The sequence below is a fragment of the Mchenga conophoros genome, linkage group LG1 (genome assembly GCF_057382185.1).
Source record: "Mchenga conophoros isolate Kocher_MC1m ecotype Shallow Benthic linkage group LG1, M_conophoros_male_GT1.1, whole genome shotgun sequence".
Lineage (NCBI taxonomy): Eukaryota > Metazoa > Chordata > Actinopteri > Cichliformes > Cichlidae > Mchenga > Mchenga conophoros.
In genome coordinates, this window is record NC_140526.1 from 28,211,369 (window position 1) to 28,230,895 (window position 19,527).

The window sequence follows — 19,527 nt, forward strand, 5'->3', positions numbered from 1 at the left end:
TTGTGCTTTAAATTTGAATTTTTTTATAAGAGAACTGCAATCTGGACTGAGTTCTCAAAGTTGTTTAATGTCTGATATCTCTAAATCCAGCTAATCTGAAACCCTGGAGTTCAAAGTTTTAGGTCTATAGATAAATGACAGAGATTTATTAGAGGTTTGTTTAGTACTAAAAATATTTTAGGTGTTTTTGGGGGGGGTTTTCAAGTTCATTCATCTGTGAAATTGTCTGAACAAAATCTCCTTGGTAGCATGGTCAGGATATGTTAAAGGGGTATTTTTTTAATGAACATGGAAAAATAGCACCTTAAACAATTAAAGTGGTTGCCTGTAAATTATTCTGTAATTGCTGCCGCCAAGCTGGAATTTTCCCACGCAAAATCAGATTTGCTTTACAGCAAAAAGGAAAGGAAACTGCACAAACAAGTGCTTAGCAGCTAGCTAGTGCTAACGATTAAGATAAGATAAGATAAGATAATCTTTATTAGTCCCACGCGTGGGAGATTTGTTTTGTCACAGCAGTGCACAGTGCAAAGTTGCATAGAAAATACATTACATGAACAGTTATTGAAACGCGTCCTCCCCCCAAAAAAGAGCTGCTTTATGGAAGGAAGTGAAGCAAAAAAAAAGAAGATATTTTCACATTTTCTTAGTGTTTGTTTCTATTAGCATTAGATATGCCAGCTAATGCGACCATGAGGTTAGCGTTTTACTGATCCCTCTATGTGTTGAACATAGATAATTCCTGTGTGCTAATCATTCAGTGTGCTCTGTTGATAGTTGTGGCTAGGTTAATACACACACACACACACACACACACACACACACACACACACACACACACACACACACACAAACAAAACAGGAAAGTGAAGTGTTATGGTGCAACACTACATGCCGTAACATCAGTTAGAGGGCCAAAGATGATCTATTATAGGTCATAGCTTCTTTTTTCTATGATAAACTAAAAAACACGCGAAAGGTCATATTAAGGTTTCTCATCGCATTGCGATTTCCTCAAGAGTGGTTAACATCACATGATTAGTGGTCATTTTCCATTTGATAATGAAATGCTTTTAATTTAAGCTGCACAGAAGCAGGTTATTACCGAATATGACCGAGTATTCTTTCTAACAAAATACCCAGTTTTGCACTACAATATCTACGTGCAGTGACTTCAACAATATCAGACTTTTTATGATTAGGTTTCAGCAATTGCCGTTCTTAAACACAAACAAATGCATTGTGATGTTTTCCTGATGTCATCCAAGTTGTTTAAAAATAACCTTTGATGGGACTTTATATGTGAACCTGTCTGCCCTTTGTATACCTGCTATCCATCCCAAACATGCATTCAAAAAGTTGCCTCTAAATGCAAAATGTATATGCCATCAGTTACCCTCTAAATATACCCTGCAACTTGGAAAAACTATGCAAAAATAAAGACACGGTGAAGTACTGGTTCTTAAAGGTACAGTAATGTATAATGAGGCTATAGCTTCAAAGCCTTTAAACAGATTTAGACAGTAAATACCTCTCTTAACCCCATGGTAAAGAGATAGATTGGATACGACTAAAACTGATCTTGTTATCTCGTGTCCTGCTGTAGCAGATGAAGCTCCATGAAAGTCTATTGTGGGAAGTCTAGATTTTTAATTTCGAGAAAGAGCAGTCAAAATGTTTTGGGTTTTTTTTCATATATTTTCTTATTTAAACTCTTAGAACAAAGGAACACGAATTCTAATTTATACATGTCAGCACAGTAAGCACTATGTTTAATTCCTGTGCAACAAATGGTACCTATTTTAATATATAACTCCACCATTCTATAATAATGATTTTTTAAATGATGTAATTTGTGCTATATGTTTTACTAAATGATGCCCAAAAACCTGAAATGCATTCCATCAGATTATGGACAGAAAATTATTTAGGAGTTTCTCTCTCACAGGTCTGTGTTTACACACCAATATGCTCACTCTTGAGTCCAACACTGACATGATCTCTCACTTGCTGCTTGTAGCAGCTTGCTGGCCGTCACTAGGTAAAATCAATCACAGAACCTCTTTGCTTTGGTTTCCATTTTTATCAGTTTGCATTAAAGTTGCTGACTCGTCTGCAAAAACTCACCATTAACTCTCCAAGCGATAGTGAAACTTGAAATGGAAAAACAGAGTGCTCACCTTCAAAATAGAGATTGCGCCTTATTTTCCACTGCAGCCAACATATTTCAAAAGGCACACCATGTGCTTTGAAGGTCTCAGTCTCCATTTGTGATTTCTGTAGCACTTTTCACTGTTTCACTACAGCTAGCCAAGTCATTTGGAAGTGTTTGCAGACAAGTCAACATCTTCCTTGCAAACTGCTGGTGACCGTAGAAATTTATTATTAACCAAAGCAATCGCAAGAAGGTTTGCTGTACTGCACCATGTACCTTTTTACATACAGAATACAAAGATTTCCCTAGCAACCTGTTGTTTCTCGATGGTCACAGACTGGTCTCTAGTCCTACATGACTGGCGCCTAACATGCTACTGATCAAAATTTAAGCATAAAAGCCTTACACAATGTCAGACCTCGTAAAGTCTTTGGGCACAGGAGATGAACAAATAATCCTTAAGCGGGCCATGATAAAGAAATTCTAAACTATGGCATGTATGGCAGGTGAGAACACTATGAAGACAATGCCTGAGACTTTTAGGCGAATTCTAAATGTATGCATTTAAGCAGTTTAATAGCATCAAATGTTTTATCAAAACATTTCAAGCAGACAGCAGATGAAGACAGTTATAAAAATAAGTATTTCACTATAAATACACAACACAAATTAACTGATAAAATAAGAGACGCCTGCCCTGTGATGCCCGTGTGCTTTCTTTTTTATTTATATGAATCACCGTGGATATTGACATATACACCTAACCTGGGAAATACTTATTTATAAAGCAGTTTCACCACTGAGTCTGTTTAGTAGCTGTACAAAGCTTTTAGTTGTATGTTCTTCAGCAGATTGATTTTGCTCAGAAGTCCTGAAAGTTGTTGGAAAAAACTGAAAACTAAATTGAAAAGTTAAGTGAAAAATCCGGGTGATATTTTGGATTGTTCCTAGGCAGAAAAAAACTGTTTTGTTTTTGTGAGTGGTGTATGTCTGAGTCAAGCATGTGCTCCTCATCGTAACACCCCGACAGTTTGAGAATTCTGTGAGGAGCTTTGCTGAGCCTTGGCTGAGATTGGCTGTTTCAAACACGAACCGTAAGAGCCACAGAGTTTATTTGTTATAGATTATATTTGTTATATATTGTTATATTTGTTTTATGTTCAGTTTATTTTAAGAGTTGGGAGCTGCAGACAGTGTAAATTGGCAGAAGTTTTCGGTAAAGCCAACATACTCATTAGAAAGTCAAAATCTTAAATTTAGTGACAGCATGCTAAAAAAAATAATAGCATTTTAAATAGAAGCTCCACCACAGTCTGCTTAAACTCTGAGGGGATTAAATGCAAGCAAAATCCCCCACTGGGGGGTTAAAATCTGTGTGAGTATCTCCTCAATCTCTTCCCAGGCTCAAACTGCTTTATTTTCTTTTTAGCTCAGAAAAGTTGTGTTCTCTGCATAAAACAGCGAAACCTTTTAAACACTTGCCAAATAAGATCTGGCACAGATGAGGTATTAATGTTTAGTACATTGAAATTATTACTAAAAATTGATAATAGATTTTTTTAGGGATTATGTACTTTTTACTGAATTTGTCATTATATTATTGCGCTTGCTCTTTTTTTCTGCTTCACTTGTTTTTAATAGCCACAGAGATATATTTGCTAAAAAGCCTGTTAGCCCAGTAACTTGCAGAACACATCTGCTAAGCTTATGCTTCTAATAACTTTCTGTACACCTTAATCTTTATTAACAAGCACACATGGCTATGTATGTGATCACTTCATCAGTCGTGATGTGTGTTCTGACTTGACACACACCTCCTTAAGACTAGAAATTTGCATCAGGCCTAGAGCAACTGCAGAGATACTGCATGGACACCATGAGACATCCATTGTTGTTTGCATTGCTAACACCAGGATCTCCACTGCAAACAATGATTCTCTGTCACAACAAGTGATGAAAGAAAGCTCAAATATAATTACAAAGACGTCACTGTAGTAGTATCTCATTCATAGGAAAGAAATAAACTACAGTCATGCAAACAATTTTCACAGAACTCTACACGCCATGATTCAATACCCCCTTTTAACAGCAATAACTTGAACTAATCGTTTTCTGTATGGCTTTATCTGTCTCTCGCAGTCCACTCTTCTTTGCCACATTGCTTCAGTTTATTGAGGTCTGAGGGCTTCTGTTTGTCTGCACAGCTCTCGTGAGGTCCCCAGCATTTCAATCAGGATAAGGTCTAGACTTGGTTTTCGCAAAATCGTAATTGTTTTCTTTTTCGGAAATTCTGTACATAAGCAGATGGCTTCACACTTGAGTCTAGAATATTTTGGTATACAGAGGAGTTCATGAGCGAATCAGTGACTACATGGTGCCCAAGTCCTGTGTCTGCAAAACAAGCCATGCGTTGTACAGTTGTTTTCTTATTGTACTGTCCTGAATTTGAGCTAACTGAGATCTGTAAACTCTGGCATGTAACGCTGGTATTTTTTTTAAAAATTATTTGCAGTTCCTGCAAATAAAATCACAGGATTGTGCAGGGTCTTGTGAAAAAACTATGGAAAACGTCGAGAAATACTTTCCCTGGAAGAAACAGTCACTGTGGTCAGTGGTCATGAGGTCAAAAGGACTGTTTTTGAGATTCCGTGTTTAATTATTTTCATATTATTCTAAAATCCTGCAAGATCTCCAGATGCTTTTCACCTTTACCTAGATGAAAGAGGAAATCTCCAAGACAGATCTCTCATAAGAAGTCAGCTGAAAAATCCACAGAGGTAGCATCATCATCATCATCATCGTTTATTTGTATAGCACTTTAAAAACACACCAGGCAGACCAAAGTGCTGAACAACACAGATTATGCTAGTAAAGACATAAGGAAAAGCCAGACAGTAGCTCCTGGTATTTCTGGTACTGTTCTGTAGTTTACTTGTGCCGGCCGACATTTATTCTAGACATTGCTCCAATCAAATTTTCCATTTTTTTATTTCTTTCATAATAATTATGACTCAAATGGCAACATAATTTTCACCTTAGACTTCAGCTTCTCATGGCTTTACAGAGCTATACAGTTGCAGATTTCCCTATTTGCAGATTACAACGTAACTCCAAATTATTCGTGAAACATTTGCTTATGCACTGATTTTTTTCATAGACCATATCTAAAATATTTGCAAATTACTTTCATCAGGATGATAGTATGAGATATATTTGGTGTTTTTAGCATTTTTAGAGGGGGTCTCAGGTATTTCAGCTAATACCAAGGGTCATCTGTATTGTGAACTTAACCTGATTGTTAAACTACCAGTGTCTGTTTGGCTGCTGCAAGCAGCTGTTTTCAAAGGAAAAATCCCCAAAAGACACTACCTGCACAGCAGCAAACATCAGACACACAGTCTTCCACTAATGCATATGGCTGAGTCGAGCCTTCCACAAACAGCTGTTAATAAAGACTAAAGTAGAGTTTTCAGATTGCCGAATGATTTGATTTCCATTCATTAGGTGGACAAACTCAAATTCCATATGAATGCTTATTCAATAAAGACATCCTTATGGTGCAAATAATCATGTAACCAGTGATTTAATCTGCGATTCTGAGACCACTGGGTGCTTTGTGTCTTTTAACATAAACGCTAGTTGTTCTCTGTAAGCCCTGGATCATTGCCCTGAAGTGTACAAAAATGGATTAAAAGGTTTCTATAGAGCTTTCTTAATCTGTTAATCATTTTTGTTTTTGCTTGCCTAGTGATCAATGTGTGAATGAAGAACAATCTCTGTCATTACATGATCACATATTTTTATAAAACCAGAGCTAGTGCCATTCCCCGACAACTCACAGTTTCAGAAACTGGACTTATAATATCAATACTGTAACAATTTCTGCATTTCTACATGGAGTGCTCCTCCTGTTTGAATTTGAAGTAAAAGGTGTGATAGTTTAGATGCTGAATGGCTGATAGTGACCAGTATGTAGTCAGCGGAGAACATAGAGCTGTGAGCCCGTGATAATTAAAGCTAGCTTCCAAGATTCAACTGTGGTGGAATAATGGGGGGGAAAAGACGACAGATGGAGGGAGAAGGAAAGAAATCTGTAGTCATTGTACAATGTTGTATATGCGTGTGTGTGTGTTTGACAGTGAGAGACAGAGTATGTCATGTGTGTGAAGGGACAGCGTGGAAGAGAAGAGCAATAAGGCCAAGCTTCTTCGAGGAGACTCACTCTCACTGTCACATCGATCAGACTACGGCATCGTACACACTCATGCAGCCGACACCCTGCTCTTCTTGCACTCTCATTGGTGGAAATACAACATGGAAGTAAGGACAGGATTTTCTTATTTATGTAGATGTACTAGTCTAGTGAATAATAGCTATAAATCATTTATATACCTATAAATTATAGGTATAAAAGCTGCAGATTTTATTTACTAAACATCAAAACTATAACCTTGCAGCTAGTTGGTTTGAAGCAGGGTAAAAAAAGGTAGCCTCGTGTCAGCAGGAAGCAGGATCTGTAACATATCTGCCTGGTGGACTTCATGTGGCTGCAGAGATGTAATCAGCTGTGGAAAGTTTTCATCCAGTACAACAACACTTACTCTAGGAAATATATCTACATAGATGTAGTGCAGTCTGCCTCCTCAACGAACTGCTGTAATCACATAAAATTTTAATTTAATTATGCCAACTTATATTAATATTTGATTCATTTATGAATATTTTAAGCATTATTCTGTACATAGTGATGCATTTCCACGATGTACTTTGGTCCTGTTGACAAAAGTACACATATTGGCCACAGACACCAGACACTGAAGGGATAGTTAAAACAAAAATCCTTCACAAATAAATTGCATTAGCAAAAATAACGTCCTCATGTCACCTTCGCCATGATGTGTGGGTATATGATTTTATTTTTTTGACTCTACTCTCAGTGTAAAAAATAATGTAAAACCACAAATTCATTTGGTACAGATCGAACCCGTTATTAATTAGTCAGCTTGCTGGTGAGATGTGCTGGCAAGCAGATTTTGTTACTTTTGCACAGAGCCAGGCTTTTTGTTTCCCACCGTTTACAGAGAAAAGTTGAGCTATGCAGCTCCTGGCGGTATCATTATTCTCAACTACCTCGCATCAAGGTAGTAAATAAGTGTACATATACAAAATGACCCTGGAAGGCAAAGTAATCTGGCAGGCTAAAGTCAACAGAATTAGAGCAAGTAAATGAAGAAATAAGTGCATCAAATTTAAAGGCGCACACAGGTACACGGGCTTATAGAAAAGCTGCAGAGGTGCAGCGGTTATTTATAATGCAATGACAATATGGATGCGGAATGTATTGTTGTTGTTGTCTTTGTTCTCCATCGGCTCCCGGGAGCAGATTTAAAACGGGGGCAGGGTAGATGTAAAATAATGGAGGCAAGAATTTTTAGTTAAAAATGCACTAAATATATAAATAATCATAAACTTTGTATACACATTAATTTTATAGGCACTGGCAGGGACATGCACGCACACACACACACACACACACACACACACACACACACACACACACACACACACACACACACACAGAGGGCTACAGGGTGTGCCCAGCGTCAGCGAGAGTACTCTCTGTGTGCCTGCTCTCTTACTCCCGGTGCCCTTATTGGTTCTTGCCCAATCTGGCCATCCAATCGCAACAAGCGGAGCGATTCTGTGCACAGACTTGCAAATAATCTGCAGTTTTACACACAGCTCTCCACAAGCACCACAATTATCTTTGTTTTTTCCAATATTCATGGCTCATTCTGTTACCCTGCAGAAAGTCATGAACGTCACGTGATGAATGCAAATTACCTGCCAAGTTCCACTTCTCACAGCGACAAGTTACTTACATCTTTTGCCAATCCCTTTCCAAACTATTTACACTTCCTTTAATAGAGTAGTTCCTATACTACACACGTTATTCTATTTATGTGGCTTTCCAAAACACATCTGTGAAAACTGCTTTTTTTTCCCTGAGTCTGTTGTTTAGTTGAGTAGAGGCTTATGAAGCTGTAGTGAATTATTAAGCAGGGTGAATTATGGGGCTGGAGTGAGTGAACAAGAGAGAGAGAAAGGGAGAGAGAGAGCGAGGTCTGGACAAAAATAGGTCAACCTAGCAGTGGCAACCCAGGGAAGTAGAAATGATTCGTTCTCTGAGGAGGAGCTTTGTGTGTATGTGTGTGTGTGTGTGTGTGTGTGTGTGCAAGTGTGTGTGTCAGAGATGCTGTATATTTGTCAGCCGCTCGTGGTGTGATTCTAATTCATATTCTACAACAAAGCAGCTTAAAAGAAAAGGTTCACCCCTTGAGCCATGAAAGGGAGCCAAATGTCAATTCACATGTGAATCTGGAAAGAAATAGTGGGAAGTATCAGTTGACACAAATAATTTAAGGTGGGATACAATTATATAGTTTTTTTTTCTTTTTTTGGGGGGGGGGGGGGGGGTGTCTGTGATGGAAAATAAGCAGTCAGAGCATTTCTATAGCTGCCTGACAGGATTTAGTTTCAGATTTTTAAAAGTAAATGAGGCTGATTGTTAAAATTTCACCAGCTCCCTCCGCCTATCACCACCAGCACCACCTCTTTGCTACCTTATTCAACAGCACTGTCTTGCTGTGGCTCTTTGTCTCATGTCAGATGAGTAACTTCCCCTCTAGACATAGCTCTTCATTCAACAACTGACAACTTGTAAATCAAATCCTCTGCTGAGATGTGAAAACAAAAGTCAAAAATATGAATACACTTCTTTGTAGCACAGCTTTTTTCTTCTTTTCCTCATGTTTTTTTCTTTAATGTCTTTTTAATCATTACACAGTCCATCACATTCATCTTCTGAACCTTGAAAGAAATCCAATCCCAGGGTCGTGAACCGCTTGCTCTGACAGTCTGTGCATAAACGTATTCATTCATTAGCAGATGCTACAAACATTTTAATAATACCTATTGATATGTGATATGTGATTTGCACATGTCATTACTCTTTCATCCATTTTTGGCTTATATGTCCCTCCATCTGTATGACTCATGCACATCCATATGTATTTGTGTCCATCTACCTATCTCTTGAGGGAAATTCCTTCAAATACAGCTCAGACTTTCAGTTGAAACGATGGACTAATCAGATCTTGAAAGTCAAAGGTCAGTGATGAAGGTCACTGTGCGTGCTTGTAAATGCCATATCTCAAACACACCTGTTGTTCAAAGGTCACAATTACCCCTGAAATTAACTTTTGGCCATTACTCTAAAAATTCACGTGTCAGTTATTGCAAGATTTCACACACATTTTTGCTAAGTGGGATGAAATAATGACAATGATAAATGATGAGATTTTAGTGCAAAAGGTCAAGAACATAAAATTGTGCTGCAGAAACACATTTCTTGCCATTTTGCAGCAGCTTAGCTCGGGAAACGAATGGGAGATGTGGCCATGTTATTATTAGTCTAAACAACAAACACAAGTCTGGACAGGCAATGCAAGGCATGCAGCTTCAAGTTGGTCGATATGTTCATGACTACTTTACATTACAGATTCATTCTTTTAAAAGGTTTTGTTTTTTGTTGCTAAGGTGGGTGATGTTGCACTGTGGGGATGCAACAGCAATGCACATCCCTCTTCCGGGATTTAAACAATTTGATTTCTTTAATATGACACACAGCTATTGCATTATTTCCTAAATCCATTCAGACTGCTCAGTTTAGGGCTCTGATTAGTGCCTGGTATAATCTGCGGACTCCTACCGCTGCTCTTGACTTTAAAATCCTGCTTGTGTTATACAGACAGAAGCAGTTCAGCAAGAGTTCAGGATAATGTAAGTTTAATCATTTAGGTTTAGATGGATCTGGGCATCTTATGAAGTGTTCATCCTGTAGGGAAGAAACCCACCAGTTATTAACAGACAACCAAGAGCATTACCACCGAGCACAGCGTCACCCTGCCTCCAGTGAAAACCCACGAGAGTGTTGGGATGAATTCTGCATGTTTGCATTAGTGAATGTACGAGTATGAACACCTTTGCGTGTCGCTGTGTGCGTGTCTACTTATGTGATGAAAATACACATTTATCTATTTCCCGTGTATGTGTTCATCGTGTATGTGTTCATGTGTGAAGGGGTGAAGAGGTTTATGTGTGTGGAAAGGTAAGAGAGAGGGAGAGAGAGAGACAGAGAAAGAGAGAAGCATGACCTACATTTGGCAAAGCTCATCGTATGAAACTGCCTAACATCACCCCAGAGCTCCTCAACGCAGAGCCACACGATTGGCTGCTTTTAGCTCCAGCCTGACAACAGCACTGGCATCACCCAGGGGGAGGGGGAAGGGAGAGAGAGGGTAAGAGAGGGAGAGGAGGACATGGGGAGGATTCACATACATTAAATCCAAAAGAAGAATCAAATTGATGTAGTAATAGAAAGAGACAGAGAGTGAGGAAAACACTCTAATTACAGACAGCGATATTATTAAAGTTTGTGTGTGTGTGTGTGTGTGTGTGTGTGTGTGTGTGTGTGTGTGTGTGTGTGTGCGTGCGTGTGTTTTCTTCTTTTATTTAAGAGTATATTTGACATGGTTAGTGACAGTGTGATGGTCTATTTCATCGACGGCCAAATATTTTTTTCCGAAAAACTCGATAAATAGGGTTAGTAATTTGGTTGTAGTGGCCCTTTAAATAGCCCAGGAAGCCCCAAATCCCTCAACACAATAACACTTTAATAATTTTCTGCCATAAACTGATATATCTATGTAGGTTTTCATTCGGTCAGGTCATGGTAGCTTTAAGCACTTGAGCTAAAGGCAATTGGACTTCTTTTGTTTGGTTTACTTATCCTCGAGGCCTTGGTCTTTGATGCTGACAAAAATGTATCATTTTATGTTCAATTTCTCAATTTCAGAAATACTAACATTTCTGCCAATATAATGACAATTTATGTAACTATATTGTTTTCCAAAATTCCTGCAAAAATACTCCAGCAATAAAATAAAGTAGAGTAATAAAGTAAATTACCTACCAGTATGACCAAATACTTCAGTAATACAAATAAGCGGCTTAAATTTAAAGGAAGATTCAAGCATTATTTGGGTTTTTTGATCCAATTTTATGCAAAAAATCTTACATTTAATCCATTTTTAATGTTATAAAATGATATACGACCTATAAAAAAGTTCAAACATTATAAGACTCAATGGCTCAATCTATTATAATATACCTAAGTGTTGACACATAACTCTCCATAAAAAATGTTGTAAAAATTTGTGATTATTATTAATTGTTACTGTTTAAAATGTACATTTACGTATACATATAACGGATTACCCTTTTAGTTTAAAAGGTGATTTTGTTTTACAATTACAATAATTAGGACACAAAAAATTACATCTAGTAGTTAAGTGAAGGATACCTAAAACTTTAGAATGACACTAAACATGAAAGACGTCATGATCCAGGCTCAGAATGTAATTCGGTTTCCATGCATCTCTTGATTTGTGTTTGATTTGTGTTTGTTTTTATAAGAATCTCAGGGTTCTGTGTTTACGGTTAGTATTCTTCTTTATGTTATGTTTTTTAGTTTTTTATTCTTCGTGGTTAGAGTGTGATTTCTGTTTATTTGATAAATCGCTATGGTTCTTGGTTTCATTCTTGTTTTTCATTCACATGTACTCAACAGTATGTGTGCTCAGTTCCTATCTGGTGTTAATTACTTTAGTTTTCTGTTGAATTTACTGGATTCTTCCTTTTTTCTTCTCCTGTTTTTCTGCTGTTAAGTTCACCTGTCTGCAGTGTTTCGGATTTGATTGTCAGTCGCTACTTTGTTAGTCACTGACTCTAGTGTCTGGTATCTACTTTGTACTTTCTGTCTCTTGATTGAGTCCGACTGTCTGACGTCTCTACTTCAGGTGTCTCCTTTTCCCTCATTACTTCCTTTGTATTTAAAGTTTGTGTTCTTTGTCAGTGTCTGTTTCCTTGTCTACTTTCATGACTTGAATCCTGCTGGGTAACCCTGTGAAGCTGGAGGTAGTTAATGAACTTAGAAGTAAGATTTTTACAGCTAGTACCAACAATTACACTTCAGTAAACGTTAGTGTTTTCTCTGTTCTTATAAGTATTAGACTGCAACTCAGACAAGTTAATTAAATAAACTGTATTTTGTATTTCATTGGGATTTTTTATCGGTTAGTGTTGATGCTGAAAGAACATGCCTCATGTTCAGACTCTGTGCAGGTTTAACAAAGGTCCATGGACACACATATTCTTTTATATGTTGCCAGATTTGCTGGCAATATTGGAGAGTGGCAGAATAATGAGAGCTTGAAACCAACAATTTTTAAATCTTGTATGATTAAAGGGGCTATAAGTAACAAAGTCTACAGTGAAACACAAGTCTCTTTGTGTTTGTGAAATTTCAATGCCAGACAGGCATTTTAAAACATTAGGAAACGATGACAAAACACTGGAAAAGTGATCTCTAAAAGCACTCCAGGTGGAATATCTCAGAGCTTATCAGTTTAACTGGGTAGCAATGAATTAGTATAAATAGGAACTCTTGTCATTCTTCCATAAAACTGGACTAAGAGCGATGTTACGAGGTTACTGGGTTGGACTTATAATATTTACATAGTACTTTCACTTACAGCACCGCTAGCTCTAAAAGTGAGTCACTCTCTTCCTTCCCTTTCTCTTTTCCTTTCCTTGAGATCCCCAGGCACAAGGCATTATGGGAATCACTCTGGCACAGCTCTCACTCTTCGCAGATTTAATCTTTAAGTTGTTTCCATAGAAACAACTAAATTCACTCAGCTGATAACTGTTGGATCATTTCTAAAGCCATAAATGAATGTCTTCATCTAACATAAAGCGCCTCTACAGCCCAATAGCACAAGATTGTCTTAGTCACTGTTATTCACTGATTATAAGGAACGGAGAGTCAGTGCTGATGACGGTGTGTAGGACAAAAAGAAGTCCAGTTGTTAAGGGTTTTTTGTTTTGTTTTCTTGTGTCTTTTGGGGAGATTTTTTTCAACATTTCCCAGTATGACCACTGCCATATTTTTGTAATTGGTGAACCCACTTCCTTAGATTTGGTTATTTCAGGTTAACATAGCTGCAGCAGAATCCCACCTGTCGTCTTCTACAGCATGTTGGTGTTTCTTCAGTCACCTCAGAAGCCCTCTCCTCTCTCCCTCAGTATCTGCCTGTCTCTCTTTGGTCTCTTCTTCTGTCACACTCTTAGACTTGGCATGTCATTAGAATTACAGACAGACAGAACACTAAAAAGAAAAAGAAAAACATAGCCCATTAGTGTGACTGGAATAAAGACCAGTTGAAAACAGACTCAGACAGACACACACACTTGCGCATGCATGCACACAGACACATACCCATTCACGCTGTGACCAGGGTAGGAGTCTTCCTCGGCACGTGCACAGCAGGAGATCACCCACTCCTTGCAAATGTGCCGGTTTCCATGGAGACACACAGTTAAAAATAACATGGGCGATGGCTTGTCTTGTGCCATTCCACTAACATGGCTGAAGCGCTCTCACACACACACACACACACACACACACACACACACACACACACACACACACACACACACACACACACACACAGAGAAATGTTGGCAGCAGTGTGTCTGACAAGCACACAGAGAACAATATGAAATCACACACACATACGGCCACAGTTCTTACAGTATGATAGTGGCATTTATTCCCACCCTCCTGCCGCTGGCCTATACAGAGGTGATCTCTGATATTTTTGGAGAGAAACAAAGACACACTTAACTATGGTTACTGTATAAAGCAGATGGTATGAGTACACCATTATAGTATATAAATCTACCTTTACATTAACAGTTAACTTTAATTCTTTGGGGAAAAGTCATTCCGTTACTCATCCAGCAGATACACACCAACATAAGTGTTTATTGTTTTCTTATTACTTGAGGAATCTCCAGTATTTGATCACTTTTTAGAGAAATGTGACTTTGTACCTGATGACACACGGTGCTAACAGTGTGTGTCTCCCACTTGGTAATGTGCAGGTACTTTATTAAACATTTATAAGAACTTTTCTCAAGTTAAGCAGTTGCCTGCTTTGCCAAAAAAACAAAAACAAATTATCTATGCATAATTTTCTCTTGATAATTCTCTATTCATGTCACATCAGGTAATTTCTCCTAAAATTAAACTACCTGTAAGTGAAGCTTTACAATTGTTTTTTACAGTTATAACGAACGTTTTTGTCCCTAGTCTGGTTAGGGATGCATTAAGGTATCATGGATCACTAGACACAGTGATGGAAGATGGAACAACAGACAGCATTAAGACAGGAATATGAAACTAGGATACTAAACAGCATCAGTAAATTAAAAAAAAAAAACAGTCAGATGACACAATTTGTAAGAGAAGTTCAGAGAGTCTTGAAACAGAGTCACTGAATACAAATTATTCTAAATGACTAACATCAGTTAAAAAGACCACTTTCCTTTCCTAGTTGCTGTCTCTTACACAAGTTCACCTATCTCCAGTCTGCACAAAGGACTCAGCCAATACTTTTGATATTATAAAATGACCATCTTTATTCATAAAGGTCTTTATAAAAAACATGCAGATAACATTTTAAGCATGTCAGGTGTTTGGTAGAAAAAATACAAAACATGTATTTACTTATATATTTACTGAGGCACCGTGTAGACTGCCATGTGATAATTGCCAACATTAAGAAACAAAGCGTACTTGGCGTCTGGTATAGAAATCCTTTGATGACATATATCTTTTTTATGCCTTTATAACAATTGTGCATGAAGTGAATGTTTGTACAACGCACCCCAGTAATAAACTCACCATAATTACAAATACACAACATTGGCTCTCACTCTATGTAGTGTTCATGCAGTACCACTAAGGGGCAGCACAGGAGCTTTCCACTGGTGTCTGTTAATACTGAGCAAACAGCAAGTACAGAGCCAGGAAATAATCCCTTGAACATTTAACCTGCTGTTATATTGTTGATATTTTCTCTGGCTCGTCTGACCCATTGTGACGTAGTGGATGCTATAAATAAGCCTACGCCTGTATTGACAGATGCTCTGCCTCATCTCTGTTTGCCATTACGGCCAAGTCCCACAGCCTTATAGAAATGGGCATGTAGCTATGATAACATGAATGTTGTGCAGGAGGGAAAGAACAGAGGGATTGAGGAGGAGGGAGACTGAACAATGGCGCAGGTGTGCAGCTTTTGAAATAGGAACAGAAGCAGAGAACAGCAGTAAATGTAATGATTTGAGAAGATACACACTGGAAGCAAGTCACATTATATGCCAGCGCATTGAGATAAATTACACTACAATTCCATCAAAATTTTTTAAAATCTAGCTTTGGAAATCTTATCAGGGACTCATAATTCAATTTCAAAGCATTTTGTGAAGTCCAATAAATTCTAAACTAGCGACCTTTACTATTTTGTTATAAATTCAGTGAAAGGATCTTAAAAAGTCTACCGAGCAAGATGGTTCTTCGAACATAGCTGTTCAGCACTTTTGCCTTTGCAAATGACTTTGGACATGGAAGAATTATGACATACAAAGTGGTTTATTCTTAACCTCCTAGGACTTGGCGTCCACATGTGGACATCACATTTTGGGTTGTCTAGACCAAAATATAAAATTTTGCTCTACAAGGGCCCGATTTCCACTTACGAGGATGTTATACTGCCACTGTTCTATCGAAATTTAAAATGAATGTCCTCATATGTGAATAGATCTTTTCTCAGAAACAAAAATCTGGTAAAAAAAATAATCTGTTTTTACATTCATCAGGTCCCAATCAGCCCAAATAGCAAAGAGAAATTAAAAATACATGCATGTCTTAGGAGGTTAAAGGTAGCAAGTACATTAGTGAAAGGTCGGTAGTGCTTACTGTTTTATTTTAAATTTCAGCTTTAAAGAACTTTTAGCAACATGACGTTGCTGCTGTTGATCATACATTATATTAGCAAGTCAGTCTCAAAAACAGTGTGTATCTTTTGACAAAAATATATACAGAAGTAGTCATTTATATGGTATCAGAGTTACAATCATAATCATCAAGCTAAGAAAATGCAAGAGAAAAATACCGAGCGTGATCCCTCCATTAAAACAAGTCTGTAAAAGCTTGTTTTATGTGACTTAAAAGATGAGACTGATAAAAGTGATTTGGTTAAGCTTCTCAGGCAGAGCAACCCATTAGGGTCCTATCTGAGAAGCTCAGGTTACGAAGCAGTTAATATGTGGTTGAAAGGTCTCTGATCTTGCACTGATGTTTCATAGATCACTCAGTACCACAGCCCCTGACAAACAACCCCAGGGACGCCAAGCTATTAAGGACTTCCCAGCAGTCCTGTTTAGGAAATGTGCTGTAAATAACTGAGGCAACCCACGAGCAATGTCTGTACATTTAATATTCGGAGCCATGTGCTCTCTTTGTCTGCATATTGACCACTGCGGGGAAGCGTGCAGGGACACGTGGTGGCTTTAGATGTGTGTTCAAATATTGCTGGTGTGTCTCCCGGGCATGGCAGGAGGCTGAAAGCTCCTTGATCAGACTGCCAGCTCCACCAGCTCTTCTCCAAAGTCAGAGCTCCAGATTACAGCAGATTACCAGGCGGGGTGCGCTTACACTCTCTCTTTCTGTGAGTGCGTGCTGTTTATTTTACACCCACATGGGGATCATGACCCTGATAGTCAGTTCAGACAAAGACAAAGTTTCTCTAAAGAGGACACTGCATTATTGAAAAAAAGCAACAAAAAAAACCACCATTGAGCTCAGATTTTCAAACTGTAAACTCAATTTTTTCCCCTCTTCTTCAGTGTTGCAAAGTTCTTCAAATATTTGACTGCATCAATGAGAGATGTTATAACCGCACAGCATGACTTTTAGATCACGGCCATACATATTCCCAGCATGTGGTGGATTAATACATTAATACGTTGACGCTGAAGCCTCCTTCCACATATTACCGCATCATAAAGAGATTATGGTCAGGGACAGCCCATGCCCAGGCAGGAATCTACCATCTGATACAGGCACATGGGGGTGAATCACAGGGACAACAGGGATGGCATACAGACGTGTAGTCCTGTCACTCTTTGTTAGTGTCATGAGGCTGTCAGTAAAGCAGTGGAACAGCCACATATTCTGTGGACAAGAAAGAAATAGTCCTTTATAGTGATATGTTGGGTCAGCTGAAGGGAGGAGAAAGCAGGGATAGCAGGCAGGTGGGTGATGATGAGGAGGAGGAGGAGGGAGAGGTCTGTGTATGCAGATGTTGTTAGTTGTTGTTAGATGTTGGGCTTGCACAGGAATGGTTTATAAAGGTCTGTAGCTTTAAATAAGATGTTATTACTGAGAAACAGATGATAAGGAGTCTAAAAGAGAAAGGAGGACCAACAGACGAAGACACAGAGGGAGAAAAGAAAAAGAGGAACTATACAGCTGCTGACTATGGCTTTGGCTTGTCTTGGTCTAGGGTGCGTCCCTGTGCGATCCAGAGGTACTGTCTCCAACGTCAAGTGTATCTTAAACTTCTTTCTTCCTGTTTAGTCCTTATTTTGATTGTCTAAAATATTCATTGGATTTTTATTAGGACAGGACCATTCTCCTGTGTTGATTTTATATCATTTGTAGAATCAATGTAGAATATTGCCGTATCCATATTTTTGGGAGGGAGTGGTGTATTAGGCTGTATATATAGAGTGCTCAAACACAGATATCCATTTAGTGTTAATAATGCATAACTTTAAACCTTTGTGTATACTGTATTCGCAAATTAATTTATCTGCCTTCAAATTCATATAAATTTGAGTGACATCCCATTCTTAATTCAAAGGGTTTAATAGGATGTCGGCCCAACCTTTGCAGCTATATCAGCTGCAACTCTTCTAGGAAGGTTAATTCAAAAGTTTTAGGAGTGAGCTTAAGGGAATTCTTGACCATTCTTTCAGACACTGATGTTGGATGAGAAGGCCTGGCTTGCAGTCTCCACTCTAATTCATCCCAAAGGTGTTCTATCAGTTTGAGATCAGGGCTCTGTGCATGCCAGTCAAGTTCTTCCACACCAAACTTATTCATCCATGTCTTTATGGACTTTGCTTTGTGCAAAGTCTATGTTGCACAGTCATGTTGGAACAGGAAGGGGCCGTCCCCAGAATGTTCCCATAAAGTTTGGAGCATGAAATTGTCCAACATGTCTTGGTATTCTGAAGCATTAAGAGTTCCATTTCTTCTGGAACTAAAGGACCCACCCCAACTCCTGAAAGAGAAACCCACACCATAATTCCCCCTCCATCAAACTTTACACTTGACACAATACATTCAGACAAGTACTGTTCTCCTGGCAACTGCCAAACCGAGACTCGTCCATCGGATTGCCAGATGGAGAAGTGTGATTCGTTCCTCCAGTGCTCTAGAGTCCAGTGGCGGCGTGCTTTACAATGCTTTCCATTGCACTTTCATATAATGTGATGTAAGGCTTGGATGCAACTGCTCGAACATGGAAACCCATTCCATGAAACTCTTTATGCACTATTCTTGAGCTAATATGAAGGTCACATAAGGTTTGGAAGTCTGCAGCAACTGACTCTGCAGAAAGTTGGCAATTTCGATGCGCTATGCACCTCAGCATCTGCTGACCATGCGCTGCGATTTTACGTGGCCAACCACTTTGTGGCTCATTTGCTGTCACTCGCAAACGCTTCCACTTTGTTATATACTATTAACAGCTGACTGTGGAATATTTAATAGTGAGGAAATTTCACAACTGGACTTATTGCACAGGTGACATTGTTTCACGGTACTACGCTGGAATTCACTAAGTTCCTGAAAGTGATTCATTCTTTTACTCGTGTTTGTAGAAGCGGTCTGCATGCTTGATTTTATAAACCTGTATTGTCTACCAAGCATTTTGTCACATAGTGATGCAGTGGTAGTACTGTTGTTTTACAGCAAGAAGGCCCTGGATTCAAATCCATCAACTGGTTGGGGACTTCCTACATAGAGTTTGCATGTTCTCCTTGTGGGATAAATGGAAGAAAATCTATGCATGTGGTTAGAAAAGAAAAGAATTAAGTCCTTTTCAGTTGTCAAGATCAGGGAAACTAGCGATTAGAGAACCAGGAAGAGATAAAAGCAATTTTTTTGTGCCAAGGTATAAACATGTTTATTTCTGCCATGAATTTTTTGGCATAGAAGTCAAAGGGACTGGCTTTTAAGCACTTCCATGTTGGAATCTAAGTTGCCACTTTGTATAAACATTTAGTTGATTGAGTTTTGTACTGTTGGTCACAAGTTTAAAAATATATATTGTATG

The 19,527-nt window shown here is 38.4% G+C and overlaps 1 protein-coding gene across 6 annotated transcripts in view; it reads left to right on the plus strand.

Annotated features, from left to right (window-relative positions):
- The window catches only part of nhsb (Nance-Horan syndrome b (congenital cataracts and dental anomalies)), a 56,424-nt gene that overhangs the window by 18,582 nt on the left and 18,315 nt on the right, over window positions 1-19,527 (plus strand). Inside the window, exon 1 of one of the 6 annotated variants that reach the window (XM_085272941.1) lies at window positions 17,583-17,712. The exons of the other annotated variants lie outside the window; for them this stretch is intronic. Within the exon in view, the coding sequence (XP_085129067.1) occupies window positions 17,664-17,712 (49 nt within the window). The 5' untranslated portion in view covers window positions 17,583-17,663. Of the gene's footprint in view, window positions 1-17,582; window positions 17,713-19,527 lie in introns of those variants that run through there. 6 annotated transcript variants of the gene reach the window in all.